We start from the raw sequence: 15,600 nt of genomic DNA, 5'->3' as shown, positions 1-15,600 counted from the left end.
ATTTTCCAAGATAATTACTAATAATAAAATGAAATCATAATAACGGAAAAAGCGTTCCCTGCTGCTTTTTGCATTTCTAAGAGAAAATTTTAAAATGAAATGAAAAAATAATAATGATTGTATATAAGTATGAGACTTAAAATTACTTACCGTTTTTTGGTGAAAAAATGATAACTAACAGAGATGAAAATGTGATTACTAAACAGTGCAATTTCATTCCAGGGATTTATTCTTGAACAAAATTGTTTTATATACAGCGACGGGTCAAAATCTATCCCCGCCTTTTATTTCTTCTAAATTTTTAATAAACAATTGATCATTTAAAAATCTATATGCTAAAAAGATTTATGCTCCTTGAGCTTGAGCTTGAGCCTGTTCAATGCGGTGCTTTCTGCGAAGTAATCTGCGCTCCCTTTCATACTCTTTCATTCTCAACAAGTAGCTGCAAATTTAATTTACCACATTAGCAGTATAAAATTGTATCTTCATGCATTTAATGCAATTTAATCAAACTCACTCTTCTAAATTACACATGCTGGCAGCATGAGCCTGTTCTTTGCACCTATAGACAAAAGGAAAGTGATCGGCTCTACATCTCTCAACTTCGAGTAGCGTGTGTGCACAAAAGTCCCACTTGTCCTTTGGTATTTTGGCAGCTCTCAGCTCTTCTTCTTTTGCTACCATAACTGAAAATCAAAACAAGCCATAAGTAATTATTAAATAACAAAGATAATCATCTACAAAGACTTGATTGTATATACACTATAGTCACTAGTCAGCTGTAAATATTTACTGATAATTTATGAAAACTAAGTTGATCTTGCAAAAGTTGTATGACAACAGATTGATCCTAATTACCCAAGTTTCTTATCTTCATCCTAATATTTCAATTTACATAAAGAATAACATTTAAGACCTAAAACTACAATGTTTTTTTACTTCAAAATACACATTATAGCTGACAATGATTATGTCATAATAATAGCGAATTTCTCGAAACAACTAAGTTCAATAAGTCCCGCAAACTAAAGAACACTTCACAATCTGCAACTATAAAGTATAAACCTCAACTGTCATCATTACAAATAATAACAATATACAAAAAGTCCTTGCTATATTCTTCAAAAACATATCGTTTCAGGTTAGAATCCCTAACTCACCTCTCTCCTTTCGCGGACCAATTCCAAAGAACGGATCGAAGGTAACTGGGCCATAGGGCACCGGGTTTAACTCCGGATTCCAAAAATTGTCCCAGGTACGCACGAACATGTTCCCCATCCTGGTGGACTGATGTTTTATCACTTTTCCACCTTTTGCCAACGATCTTTCTCTCCCGAACCCTTGCAGAAGAGCAAGAGTTCTGCAGTGCACAAGCACGTGCTGTCATCTGGCGGCGTTCTTTACATTATGTAATTGCATATTTAACTTTTTTTGTGAAATCTTTTTTAAATTAATTCTTGATTGCTCATGATTTACTAATTGTCGATAAATAATTTTAGCTCGACTAAAAATTTCAAAATATAGCATATAACTTTAAAAATCATAGCACGGTTAATAGTAAATAAGGAAGGAGTTAAGACCAATCAGGAGTAAATACACTTTAACATGAGTATCAAAAATTTATTAAATTCCAGCTGAAATAAGAAAAAACCAACGCATTAGAAATATTTCCAAGACGGTAGAATGGTTCGCTTCCAGGCCTGCGACTACGTTGGATTTTCTTATTTATTCTCTATCAATTATTTACATTTATAAGCCTATATATGCCGGATCAAGCAATCATTTGACTCAAAATATCACTAATTAATCAATCGTTAGTGTAGTAAACCGATTATGAGCTTGATATTTGAGTCAGATTACCACAATTTATTCAGTTGTAAATACTTATATTAATGCCTTAATTAATGCTCTTAAAGTAAATCTGAATAGAGTTTAGTCGTCATCTTCTTCCATTGGATCCATGCTTGAGTTTCCTAAACATTCAAAAGCAGAAATCATTAGTTTATAAGAAATATCAATGATCAGGGCTGGACAAAATGGGAAAGAATCAAATTAATTCTTTTCGCAGAACAGCTAATTGCAACTGCAAAAAATTGAAATATATTATTAATACCATCTGACATAAAATGAATTTATTTTTAAATTTAAAAAAAAAAATCGAGTAATTTAAATCATTTGCTACTAATAAAACGTTAAAGAACTTAATGATTATTTAGGAAGTTTGTTTAAAAAGAAATACTTTAAAAAATATTTATATAAAATTTTTCTAAATGAGGCTCAATCTTTGATTGCATACGTTCCAGCCCTGTAAAATAACAGAAGAAAATGTAAATCATCAAGTCAAAAGTAGTCACTGCTACTAACAAATTCAAAGATATTACACATGATTTGTTTCACTTGGAGTAAACGCAATCTGAAATTTAAAAAGAAACTCATCTAATACCATTTCGATGCCTATTATCTCCTGGAATATGTCCCGACTGCAGTAATTTGCTGAGCCTCTGTACTTCTTCAAGTGATGTGGCATTTGAAATGGCTTCCTTGATTTTGTCTCTCTCGTTTCCACTCATAGCAGGTCTATCCATTCCATTGGATCCCTGAGCCTGAGCCTTGGCCTTCTTTGTTATTTCTTTAGCTATTTCCTTGCCCTTCGGACTCTTAAAGAATGCTGTTGCCTCTTGACGTTCCTTTTGCTTAATTTTTTTGAAATCCAGTAATCTCAACTGTGGCAGTTTATACACAAGATATGGTCTGTAATGAGATTTCGCTGAGATTGGATTTTGCAGCAGGCAAAGATTAGTAAGATTTTGCAATGGAATAAGAGCTTCTATGTCCCCAAGTTCTTGAATCATGTTTCCTGTGAGCATTAATGTTTCTAGGTTGGGTATACAGAATTCCAAACCCTCTCCTATTCTGACTATGCGGTTGTTGTTAAAGAAAAGCGTTTTGATACGCTTCAACAGTGGAAATCCATCTATTTTCCTTATATCATTATCTGAAAAGTCTATTGTATCAAACTGGTCCTGTAACAAAATATTTCATAGTTAATAAGCTAGCTGAACCTTTAATATGTTTAAATCATTAACTAAAATCAAAACAAACAATCTTATCTTACAGATAGGCATAAACATGCTTTTGACTGTTACTAAATTTCGAATAAAAGTATAGAAAAACAAAAGTAATATACACTCACCAAAGTTGCTCCTAAGTTCTCTATCGCTGGTATTTTGTATCCTAAAAAAATTATAAACATGAATAATTAGAATAAGTCTAAACCATAGGAATGAAATGCATAATATAGGTTATGTCAGTAGATTATTAGCAAATCTTGGATAACCCAATAATTACTCACCTCTAAGATCCAGTTCACGATCCCTGACAGGATTTATATATTGCATAGATTGTTGTATCAAATCTGGAGTTAATTTGACCATCTTAAAGCGGTGAAAATAGTCGTGCAGCGGAAATTTCACGCAAGACGCGTAAAAGGATAAAATTCGTCGTATGTTCTCGTGTTCGAGTTCGACGCGGCGACTCCGTACGTTGTCCCGCTTGAGAAGTTTGTGACTGCGCATGCGCAAACAAAATGGTGGTTTCAAAACGATATTGATATATCATATACTTTATATAGATTATTATTATAATATTATCCAACACGATAATAATTAATATTGTTGAATCAATATTAAACATAAAACATTATTGTTTTATCGTAGTTTCTTTTTCGATTAAGTATAATATAAGTGTTTCAATTTTGTTCAGAATACTCGAAATGAATGTAAGAATTTTAATAAAATAAATTGAAGATGAAAATACAAAAATATATGAGATTCATACAAAATATAACGTAAATGAGCACACAGCCGCGAAAGGTTGAAACGCAATGCAATAAATAAAAAACAACCTTATGAAAAATTCTTAATAATTTAATTAAAATCAAACTCACATAATAATTAATAATTATATCAATAAACATGTGATTATAAACAAAAAATGCATTCAATAATAAAAACAGCCGCACAATATTTGTTTCTCATTATTCCATTTGAAAAAATGGTCTACAGAATTTTTTATTTTTTCTCATATATATATATGTATATACACAACACAACGGTCTTAAGACATTTTGCAGATCATAAAGGTTTTACGGCGATTTACTTCCTAAGTCACGTGAACACGTTACCTAGCTGCTCTAGTGACATACGATTAAGAGGCTCCCGAAGGCATATTACATACCTTTTAGTACCGCTACTTCAAACTTACATTATTTTACTCAAATAAGAATACATTTCAACAAATCCGTAATTCTTTAAAAATATTAATCATACATGATGGCCTACAAGTTAAATTATTGTCATCATCTGTGTCTAGATAAAAGTTTATTCTGTATAAATTCTGGGCGAAATTCTTGTCAAACCAAAGCCATGAAAATAAATTTCGTCGATACATGCTTTTAAAAGGTTCAAAAATTACAGATATGTTAAAACGTTCAAGGTTGATTGTGAAAATTGAAGTATCGGTAGAAAAAGAACGAACGCATCCGCGTACGTAACAGCGAACGCTTGTGATACATATTTTGCATTAAAAATTCATTTTGGTATTTGCAAATAGCTACCGTCGAATCTCTAATTATCTCCTCTTCTACTCTGATCTCCTGTACTCCATTATACATTTGTTGCGAAAAAGAAGATTTTACTGATACACTAAGTTCGATATACTTATAAACAGAAATATAAAAATTTCACCTCCTTAACGCTACGTGCTCGCATTTAATGTGCCTTAAACTCGTAGGTCGCATAAAAAGTCTTCATGCGCAAGCTTAGTTGGTAGTAGTTATAGTTTTTTTAATCATATCTTCATATATCTTTTCCAACACATCAATTCATTCCGGTTGGACTGAAGCTTTTAGGGATAAGGAATTATCTACTTTAATGACTTGACTCCAGTATGGAATCATAAAGAATGTTCCTTTTCTCTTGCTCACAAATCATCAATAACGATTCTGTTAATATTATTAATTTTTTTTTTTTTTTTTTTTTGAGTTGTCTCAGACTTTTATATATTTTTTTGTTGAAGACACCGTAAGCGCCGCTGATTATTAGCGAACTCCGCTTTTTGAATGTGCTATGAGCCATTGCAACGTTATGTCTATATTGTCTTTTTCTTTGCACGAAATGCTGTAACAGCATATCTCACGATCTTGAATTGCCGAAAGATTCCTGCAAAATGAAAAGAAATTGTATTAATGCATATCATTCAGTTTTAAATTTGATCTATTTATTTTCAATAGAACTCACATTCTATCTATAAGCCCATTTTCATCATACGCATGAGGTAGATCCCTTTTATTTCCTAATACCAATACTGGTATTCCAGCAAGTTGCGGCTTATCTAACAAATTGTGCAGCTCATTGCGACTTGCTTCAATCTTCTCTGGGTCAGCAGCATCTACCATATAAACTATAGCGTTGACACCTCGGCAATAGCGTTCCCACATAGATCTAAATCTTGGCTGACCACCAATGTCCCAAACTTTGATGGTTACATTGCCCTTTGTAATTTTACGCATGTTGAAACCTACAGTTGGAATCATGTCTTCACTGAATTGTCCAGACTGAAAAAATAAAAAGAAGTTGAAATTATTATCCTTTGAAAAACAGCTTTAATTAAATTAAAAGCAACCCTTTGAATTCTAACTCTGTTAACACAATACTTATATGTCTGTAAAGTCTTAAAATATATCTTTAGATAAACTACTATTACCCAAAGTACATGTAAATTCCATATTAATATTCTAATATATAATGTTCATAATTGAACATTCAAAACTTTTATAATTTTCAAGATAACAACAAATACCAAACAAATTTGTTCAACTTTTTCTATACTTTCCACAATTACTTCTACTTATTACCAGATGATTGAGTGAAATGAATTTATTACTAATTGAGCTTTTTCAAAAATAAATATATCAGAAAACTAAGCTTGTATGCAATGATTACAATATCAGAACTTGAACACAGAAAACATAGATGCAAGAGAAGTGCTGCAGTTCTTTAAAAGTCAGAGTCAGAGCAAGCCAAACAGTGCTATTCCACAAAGTTTGAAATACAAACTCAGTGGTATGAATATGACAATTGATTTGAATTTAATGCCGTATAAAAATAAATTATTTCATTCTGATAATTTGACATATTTCACAAAGATCATAAAACAATAAATATGCACGCTAATTAATTTACCCACACCAAAATGCTTGCTCCATAAGGCTAACTCATTGATAAACAATCAACAACACTCATGCAGCAAGCACTCAGATTAACTTTCTTTATTAACCAACAAAATTACCAACAATGTCCATTCTTGGCCACAATAGAAGCAGCTAAGCACCATTGACTCAGATCAAGCAAGAAAATATTAATCTAGATAGCATCAGACAATCGTCATGTAAACCTCAACGATTCAGATAAGCAGCCTGTCAGCCCAAACGCTCATTATCTTCCCTTGTGCTCCAAAAATTCCATCGACAACTCTACACCCACACAGAATCCCAAACACTCTCCGTTAACTTATAAAACAGGGCCAATGACGATTACAAAAGCATAGCAAAAAGGAAACAATTAAATGTATATGCACTCATAAAGCTAGAGCGATGAGTCACAGCGGCCGAGAAACACTCATCCGCAGGAGAGTCAGAAAACCGACGGAGGCACCGTCGATGCGCAGTATAAAGGAGCCACCCCCGCGAGAGAAAAGAAATCGAAGGTCGCCGATCGAAAATCAGCATCATCGGGGTGTCGCACACAGTCACACACTATAGGGGGGAGGGGCAGGTAACCTAAAAGCTCGCGACAGGACACACACACACACACACAGGGGCAGATTGCAGGTGTAGGCCACAGTGCACAGGGGGTGAGAACTAGCGAAGGAAGTACCGCGATGACGTTGACGAAGGTGGTCTTGCCGCTGTACTGGAGCCCGACGAGGGTCAGCTCCATCTCCTCCTTCCAGAAGAGCGACTTGAACCAGTCGAGGATACGGTTGATGAGCGCCAGCATCTTGGCAGCTTATTATACTGTGCACAAAGAGAAAGAGATACGCGCGTATCGAGTGTCCGTTTAATCCTTTCCAAGCAGCAAACAAGCCACAGCACAGCCGGACTTGATGTTGCTCTTCTCTTCCTCTCTCTCTCTCTCTCAATCTCTCTCTCTGCACTCTGCAGGTGCGCGGACACTCTTTACGCCGACTTTGACATGTAACGCGCTGGAGGGGAGGTGTGTTATTGGCTATACTGCTGCGCGCTATACGTTATATGTCGCGTCGCGGATCGGAGCAGTTCTTCGCTCTCTCGCCTATATGCCTTCACTGTTGCGGCCCGGACCAACGAACGTGTGGGTGTAGACTGGAGTAGGTCAATTCGCTAGCCAAGAATAGGCGAGGTAATGACGACATGACCGTCGCTTACGCTCCGAGACTGCCACGATTTCGACGCGGGAACTGACTGGTTATTTTGAAAACGCAAATAAGAATTTTTTAGAGAACAAAATTCAGTCACGCGTCTCGTCAAGTCGAATAGCTTTTTCCTCAAATTCAAAATGTTCTTATTTCTGTACTTTTGAAATTGACTTTAGCAAGGTACGACTCCGCGCACAACGTAATCTGCAGCGAGTTTTTGTAAAAGTCACGCACACGTCAGGAATAAAGATTTTTTTATCGAGTTATTGGAATGTTGAAAAGAGAACAATCGCGAGGCAGGTGAGCAATTTATCCCTGACTCCAAGATGAAATAGAGTTGCATAATAAAACTTAAATGTGAAATGTTACGTATACACCACTCGGGGAGAAATATTCTATTTCTAGGAGTACACGACTCCTCACGGTGTGCATTATGTGAATGCAGACTGCCGGTACTGGATAATTAAAATCCTGATTGGTTAGATTAAAAATCTGTAACACAGCATTTTAAATTACAAAATAAAGATTAAAATTATCCGTTATAATAATAGTGTCAGAAAAACTTAAAGTTATAGAATCGTTGATTTCGAATATTTCAAAGTATTTTGCATGTAAACACTTATTCTAACAACTTGCTTATACAGTAGTCCGACGATATCATAATAACGCCAGAATCATATTTGAAGTCGCGAGTGCAAGCACATGTGCAGTCGCACCGTATGCTGACATCGCAAAATATTTTCTTTGATAATATTCAACATTATAACATTGTTTTGCATTCCTCGACCAAAAGAATAAACAATCAGGCGGTTCCACATCCGACTTTCCATTTGTGCAATATTATTACTCAATACATATATACAATAATAAAGATAAATAACACGAGACGATAATTAATAATAATAATCCATTTATTTCTCGTAAGGTTACACATCGCACGCTAGAGTGCGCGCACGACTTCTATGATGATTTTTCCACATTTTCGGTAACTGCATCGAAGAATCATACAGCCTAACTTCACTTTCAGCATATTTATAATTCGTATTGCACGCAGCATCTCTCACATCTAGTTATATCCTACGTATACTTCGTGACGCCGGATCGACGGCAGCCAGAAAAGCCTGCAACAACGTAACTTCAAGTTTCCCGACTGCGGCGTTACACGTTTTATCGTCGTTCCGGCGCTGCGAAATATGCGCGACTCTCGCGCATATATACGCACATATACATAGAGACCCGAATATCTATATCATATAGTATCGTTAGGAAGTAGTAGTAATTGCTCTTTGCCCATCTATTTTGTCTTTTTTTTGTATTTCCATTCTTTCTTTTTACGAACTCGCGGATGACAATAATTATAATCTTCTATTCTCTTTACAATGTTTCTGTTACACAGTTTATGTATATATAATATACTCGACAAAAAGTACGTTAAAAAATAGCTCTATCAAATCGTTATTTCAAACCTTGTTAATATAATGTAATTAAGTATAGTAAACGTTTTTTTTTCTGCGACGCCGTCAAAACGCTACTTTATACGGAGCGACACACACTAATGTTTACAAACGAATTATCCGCCAAACTAGGTTTGTGCAAAAATTCGGGGTTCTTACATCGTCGATAAATCACTATTAGGCTCAGGAACAGTTTTTTTTTTCGAGTTTTGATCTTTATGCGGATAAAAATTTTTGATAATGAGAAAATGTTCCCAAAATTTCATAATTGCGCTCCTTAATCAACGAAAAATCTTCACCTAGATATATCGTATGTATAAAGTAGGCGACATGTTCGATACAATTTTACTTTGGATATAACAGATTAATAAACGGTAAATCTACTATTTGCTCACCGCATTTGATGGAAACGATCAACAAGCTTGATTCACTACGCAAACGATTTGGCTTTGCGAAAACCGCACACTAACTGATGATAAACATCGATCAGCTCTAAAACAAACTCGACCGATCCTGTCGCTAATTTTTCGCGGTAGACAAAACGAGAAGCTATGCACACAGCAACAACAATTCCAGAAGATTCAAGCGCGCATAAACGCACAGATTACAAAAAGAACTCGCACAGATCATAGTTAAAATTATCGGCCACTTTAAACGCTTGGCGATGACTTTTGTTTGTAATTCAGAATGTTTATCTGTAAGTTTATCGTGCGCGCGCAACGCTTCTTTCGTATTAACAATTAATTAATGTACTAAACCGCGTCTAGGACGATGACTTCACTGTTATTCAACAACTGCGTGTAATCGTTCGTACATGTGTATACAATATATTATATATGCATACTATACCATATAGTACACATGTATAATATAATTATACAGAGGTACGTGTACGCGTGAATGATTATGCGCTCGAAGATTGAACAATTCTCATGATTGTGGCGTTACATGTGTTTTCTTATCTTCTTTTCAAAGATGGATATCTTAGGTTATTTCGTTTATGCATCCTATAACTATAAATTATATAAATAGTTAGTAAAGGTATCAACAGATTATAGAACTCTAACAGAATTGTACCCGTTCAATCATAACTTCATGGCTGATGGAAGAAAAACTTTATTGAGAAAAAAGAATTAAAAAATTTTACATAATCCTCAACAGAACAACTAAAGCTATCCATATTCGATCGTCTCTCGGTTTGTCCGGCGAGAGATGCGACTAAAGAAAGAGACAGATAGTTATAAATATTTTACATCGAAGTTCGCAGTGCAATAGCACCGAATTCAGTGCAATGTTATTTCTTCTTGGATCCCATTGCGCTCGCAAGCTCGCCAAGGCCGGACCTGCAGGACGAGATGCGGCTTGCATTTCTTTTTAAGAATTGGTGTTTGTTTTTTTTTTCTCATAATGTTTTTTTCTCTTTAGGCACAGATTCGAGATTTTCCATTTTGCATTATATATTTATAGTACAAAACTAACCTATCTATGTACAAAATATTTCGACGCAGGGCAAGGCGACGGAAATTCTCGCTCGACTTTCTTGGTTTAAGATTATTTTTTTTTAACTTCAGAGAAGACCTTGTAAGCTTTTATACGTCGGAGAACTTTGGAGTACTTTGACAGAGGAAGAAGCGATTTTTGTGTAACTAAAAGCTTCCGACTGCCTTGCCCTCTGGTTAAAAAAAAAGAACGTCGAGGCGCATCGAAGTAGAACAAAAAAATCATATACATTGTATTGTATATTATTACTTATTATGATCGCTCACGCACACATGTTTTTTTTTCTCATTTATATTACTTATGTACAAAAAAATTTATGGTGTTCTACTACTCTCACTTCGGCGCGTGCCAATTCTCTCGCTGATGCTCGGCAGAATTTGATTTTTTTTCTCTTATGAAATCGAAGTAAAGGTATATAACGAAAGCCTCGACAACGATCGAGGTTCCTCTGATATGTTTTTGTGCTCGCGGCGACTTTGTGCCCTTTCTCGATACTTCGTCTCACAGCCGAAGGTTCACTAAAGTTCACAATGTGTGCTATTTTTGCTCTTTTATTGACTGATTGTCCCTTGGCAGCCTTTCACTCGTACGTTCCATGGGAGACCATCGACTTTTGCTGCTTTTTCGCGAATTCATTCGTGTAAAAGGAAGCCAAAGTTAACCGTCTCGACAAGCGGTATCTCGACACTCATTTTTCTAAACAAGGAGAACATGCTAACATTTGTGTACGAGAACGAACGAGCTCGAGCACGCAGTAGATACCACGCAATTGATACATTTCATATCGTGGTCCTGCGAAAATGCGCCGAGATTACAATTGTCGATCTCATGATTTCGTAGATCAACTAGTTGCGAGTAACGCACGGTTACGAACGCTCTAACGCCTCGCTGCTTTTGTCATGCGATTACTTAAACAAGTATTTAAGTACCAAAATTAAGAACTTTTAAAAATACTTCCGTTTGATTGATTCTCCGCAGCGTATAGTATTCGTAAGCGTTCGAACGACTCGTTTTACAGTACAAAATAATAGACGCAATCGTCGCGCATTTTCGTAAAGTTACTTCATTGGAAAAAGTCGCCTCGCTCGCGTGTATGTGTGCGTGTTACAATAATCGAATACAACCGGTATCACAGGTTCGCGATGATAACCAATTTTTTGTGTGCTTTCGTTAGCTTTATCTCGCAAGAGTCTCGCGTCTAAAAACGCAGAGTAACATCGAGAGCCTTGCGCGCATATTATACGATATACATTTTAAAAATTCTAAAATGAACGTAGACTGTCCCTTAACAAAAAACAGAAAGTACGATACAACTTCACCTACAAAAAAAAAACAACAGAAGAACCACTTGCTGATTTGTATTGCACAGGACAAGCGAGAATTCTAAATTTTTGTATCTTTCGTTTATTTACAATATTCATTTCTCCTAATGAACGACGAGCGTTGCAACGAATGTCCCCACCAGCGGAAATCTCGCGGTATATTACATAGAAAAATGCAAAACCCTTTTATTTTTTGACGCTAAAACACGTGGAATGAAAGAGAGAACTTTGATCTTGCTTCTCGAATGAAGAATGGAGACTAAAAATGTACATTATCGTATGTTTTTTCTTCTGCTTTAAAAAATACACGACGACAATCCTTCGATGTAGCAAAGAATAATCTTATAGAAACTTTACGACACTTTTTGGTTCTTACGCTCTAGGCTTTCTTTCGCTTTAAAAATGAAACGTCTCTCTCGCTGTCAAGACGACAAATTTGTGATTGATTGCAAAAGTTTTTATACACGTTCGTTTGATAAATTTGAAGACGTAGAAGCGAGCACAATATCACACGTGGGATACGGAGATATTAATCTTCTTTTTGAACACGTTATTGCAGAAGAAGGAAAAAAGAGGACGCGATAGTCAAACGAACCTATAGAAATACTGGTATAATCAATGATAACGATTTTCATACAGTTAATAATGCAACAATAATAATGCTCACTTGTACGACCTCCCAGACAACATTGGCACATATGTCTTCACGTCGACACAGACATTTCCCCTATTATTTACACCATATATTTTTGTTCCCATACATGTGTACGCACGTATATTTAAGAAAAGCGAGCGTGCGCGACAACTGGATATACATCAGAATATGCTTTTCGGCACTCGCTCTCTCTATCTATCACCCCATCGCAAAAAATAAACTATATTCACAAAACAATCGCTTGCGCGCAACAACAACGTCGCCGCAGCTACGCCCGCTCCCATAAAAGTATTAAAAATAAAAGAAAAACAAAAATCACGGCGTAAACGAATACGAAAAATCTCTCTCGCGCTCCTCCGTGTGTGTGTGTAGATTTAACAAGGGTCACCGGCGCGACTTCAGACACTCCGAGAACGACGTCATCGTCGTCGTCGTCGTTGTCGAGGACGTGGCAGTTGGTTGGTCGAGGTTCCGTCGCGCCGTTTATTCGCTGCCAGCCGCTGCGGCGAACGCGGGCTTCCTCAGGTGCAGCTCCGACGCAGCGATGCTGTCACCCTTGACGTAGTAGTCGGCAGCTTCGCGCCGCCTCGTGCCATTCGACTGCTGGTGCTCGCCGTTGCTGAGTTTGCCGTTGGAACTGACTCCGTTCGATGCTGCCGCCGCTTTGGCCGCTGCTGCAGCTGTGGAGGAGAGTCGAAATTAATTAGTTTTCGCTATGTGCTGAGGCAATATTTTACCGTCGCTAATTGAAAATTGCCAGATTTCGTTATACACGCAATGATACTCGAATTTACAGCTGCCCGGCGGATACATTAGCTGAATATCCTGCTGAAATTTATAACTTATATATACGCACGCGGCGATTTGGATAAATTATACCGCGGCACACGCGCGCAGGATATTTTGTAAACGAAATCCGTACGTCGGCTCAGGCCGGTTACGTAAAACTGGTTCTTTTAAGTAGTAACAGCTGAGTTCGAAAGGCCGAGCGACCGAATTGGCGACGAGAGGAGAGAAAGAATGTTCAAACTACTCGTATACTCGGCGTCGAAGTTTCCCGGTATAAACTTCTCGAGAACGAATGTTTGGAATTGCTTCTTTACCTGCCGCCTTCCTCGTCCTCTGGGCGTAGCTCTGCTGGTAGAACTCGTTGAAGAGGAAGAAGAACATGACGGCGTGCATGCCGATCCACCAGACGAAGGCCTTGGGGTAGTTGCAGTCGATGAAGAGCAGCTGGAACGCGTGGATCATGATGGCGACGAACTGGAGCATCTGGAAGGCGGTCAGGTACTTCTTCCACCAGAGGTACGGCTGCATCCTCGGGCCCAAGGCAGCCAGCAGGTAGTACGTGTACATGACGATGTGGACGAAGGTGTTGAGCAGACCGAAGAAGGTCGAGTGACCGCCTGTTGATTTTTCGTTTGTGAGATCATTATTAAAAAATTATAATGGACCGAGGTGATACAACAGGCGCGAGCGCAGTGGAAAAAAAGGAAAGGAGGCTACTACGGGAGCTGACAGCGTTTCGTACCCACAATTTAAGTATAATATAGGGGATAAAAAAAGTAATAATTAAATAAAACACGGGGGAATCGGTGTATTTTGTCATCGCCGTCGTCGTCATCATCATCGCCATCAGCGAACGCGCGGCGTAGGATTACAGCACTCGATTAAAGTTATCCCATCCGATATTTAGTCTTTTTGCAGTCTTTCCCGCGGGCCGACGGATTCAATTATCCGCGAATATCACCTACTTTCTAAATTGCTTTACATCACAGCGCGGGCGCGCGCGAGGCTAAAATGACGAGGAATATCATTATAGCCGCGCGAGGCGCGGTTACGGCTTTGACAGCCGCTTTATGACGACGCCGTAATACGCGATTCTTCCAGAACGCCCAAAACGCCGAGAAGATTTAGAAATTGCCCGTTGCGTAATATAGGCAGTGCAGCTGGAATGATTCGCCGCGTAGACGGAGATTGAGATGAAGATTTCTTACCGGGTGTGAACTTGACGCCGAACCAGACGGACATCGGCATGCAGCCGTGATGGATGACGTGGAGCGTGGACACGTGATCGTTCTTCTTTCGTAGCACGAAGAATATCTGGAAAGAGGGAAGCGAGAGCGCTAGAGAGATGCGTTGTGTGATTGGATTATTGAATTGTTGATGTAACAGAGTGTACGTACCGTGTCCATGAATTCCGTGAACTTGGAGAAGTAGTACCACCAACTCGCGTGGACCATCTGTTGTTCGTTGCGGAAAAGAATCGTCGATTAGTTTCATTATGTTATTGGTCTTGAGTTTGGAGGTGAAGACAGTATTAGAGGAGCAAAGTGCAAAATCACTAGCGTTTAGTATCTACTCGATAGTATTCGTATGTCAGAATAATTGAATGCAATGCGACGACGGTGATTTTGCATTTGGCTCTCGCGTATAAGTCAGTAGAAGTGCATCAAAAAAACGTGTTGTAAATCTGCGTGTCAGCGTCGTGGATATATGATTTGTATGTTTTGTATAAAGTTGATGTTGCAGCAGTTGTATGGTGGATTCGTTTGCTCGAGGGAAGAAGCGAGTTCGTCAAGGCAAAACTAGTTTTTCAATAAAAAATCGTAAATCATTAAAGTTTCATCCCATTAAACCGCATCACCTCATTCAACGACGTTACACATCTCAATTCCGACAAATTCGAAAAATCACCCGACACGTCCCAATCAAACCAAACTCGCTCGGTTCCCCCAGAGCAAAACGACACCGCAACACTCATCGGTATACGGCGCATACGGTGCAGTAGTAGAGGTATGGGTATATAGTACATGTACGTGTGTTGCTGTTGTTGGTGCACGCGCGTGTAATATCTGGCAATGGGTGCTGGAGAGAGACAGAGAGAAAGATAGAAAAGGAGACAGAAATTGTGTGTGTGTGTGTGTGTGTGTGTGTGTGTGTAGTATACAGCTATATGTGCGTGTTCGCCAGTGTCGTAAGTTTTTTAGTCCGGCTGTGATTCGTATGGGTAGGAGAGAATATGGCTCTTATTGCGAGTGACCGGTATGTGCGGTGTGTTACGCGGTGCTAATTGCAACAGGCGAAACGAGAGGTATGTGTGCGCGAGTGACACGCATGCGGTCACGTGTCCCCCTTTTACGAGGTCTCTATATTCTTCTTCATTTTTTTCTACTCGTGCAAGTTTTGAGTAATTGTCGAATTAAGTCCAACG

The 15,600-nt window shown here is 37.9% G+C and overlaps 3 protein-coding genes across 15 annotated transcripts in view; all 3 read right to left on the bottom strand.

Annotated features, from left to right (window-relative positions):
* Nucleotides 1–211: 211 nt before the first annotated feature.
* On the bottom strand, nt 212–3,562 carry Ndufb7 (NADH dehydrogenase (ubiquinone) 1 beta subcomplex, 7, 18kDa). Of its 3 annotated transcripts, XR_004344497.1 has the most exons (5): nt 3,353–3,562; nt 3,194–3,234; nt 1,161–3,023; nt 518–686; nt 212–442 (listed from the first exon to the last, which is right to left on the bottom strand). XR_004344497.1 is itself a non-coding variant. In XM_001599343.5 (4 exons), exons 1-4 carry the CDS (start codon nt 3,432–3,434, stop codon nt 1,933–1,935), a joined length of 744 nt encoding a protein of 247 aa, XP_001599393.3. In that variant the 5' UTR covers nt 3,435–3,547; the 3' UTR covers nt 1,607–1,932. The 3 variants fall into 3 exon arrangements, 2 of the variants coding, with proteins under 2 accessions (NP_001165791.1, XP_001599393.3); XM_001599343.5 differs by lacking the exons at nt 212–442; nt 518–686 and having other exon boundaries at nt 1,607–1,973; nt 2,444–3,023; nt 3,353–3,547; NM_001172320.1 differs by lacking the exons at nt 3,194–3,234; nt 3,353–3,562 and having other exon boundaries at nt 1,161–1,353.
* Nucleotides 3,563–4,025: 463 nt separating this feature from the next.
* LOC100114794 (ADP-ribosylation factor-like protein 8B-A) lies at nt 4,026–8,067 on the bottom strand. Of its 2 annotated transcripts, none has more exons than XM_001599266.5 (3): nt 6,936–8,067; nt 5,298–5,614; nt 4,026–5,219 (listed from the first exon to the last, which is right to left on the bottom strand). In XM_001599266.5, the coding sequence occupies exons 1-3, from the start codon at nt 7,056–7,058 to the stop codon at nt 5,099–5,101; spliced, it is 561 nt and encodes a 186-aa protein (XP_001599316.1). In that variant the 5' UTR covers nt 7,059–8,067; the 3' UTR covers nt 4,026–5,098. The 2 variants fall into 2 exon arrangements, with proteins under 2 accessions (XP_001599316.1, XP_016836722.1); XM_016981233.3 differs by having other exon boundaries at nt 6,349–7,135.
* A 281-nt stretch (nt 8,068–8,348) lies between these two features.
* Nucleotides 8,349–15,600, bottom strand: part of LOC100115199 (elongation of very long chain fatty acids protein AAEL008004) — a 46,532-nt gene continuing 39,280 nt past the window's right edge. For all 10 annotated transcript variants that reach the window (XM_016983137.3, XM_016983135.3, XM_032601419.1 and 7 more), the window contains 4 exons: nt 14,573–14,629; nt 14,384–14,489; nt 13,490–13,792; nt 8,349–13,066 (listed from right to left, as the gene is read on the bottom strand). In XM_016983137.3, the coding sequence (XP_016838626.1) occupies nt 12,870–13,066; nt 13,490–13,792; nt 14,384–14,489; nt 14,573–14,629 (663 nt within the window). In that variant the 3' untranslated portion in view covers nt 8,349–12,869. The remainder of the gene's footprint in view (nt 13,067–13,489; nt 13,793–14,383; nt 14,490–14,572; nt 14,630–15,600) is intronic.

This window comes from Nasonia vitripennis, chromosome 1, assembly GCF_009193385.2.
Source record: "Nasonia vitripennis strain AsymCx chromosome 1, Nvit_psr_1.1, whole genome shotgun sequence".
NCBI classification, from domain to species: Eukaryota; Metazoa; Arthropoda; class Insecta; order Hymenoptera; family Pteromalidae; genus Nasonia; species Nasonia vitripennis.
The sequence above is the reverse complement of the archived record's forward strand: the minus strand, read 5'-3'. Positions and strand labels throughout refer to the sequence as shown.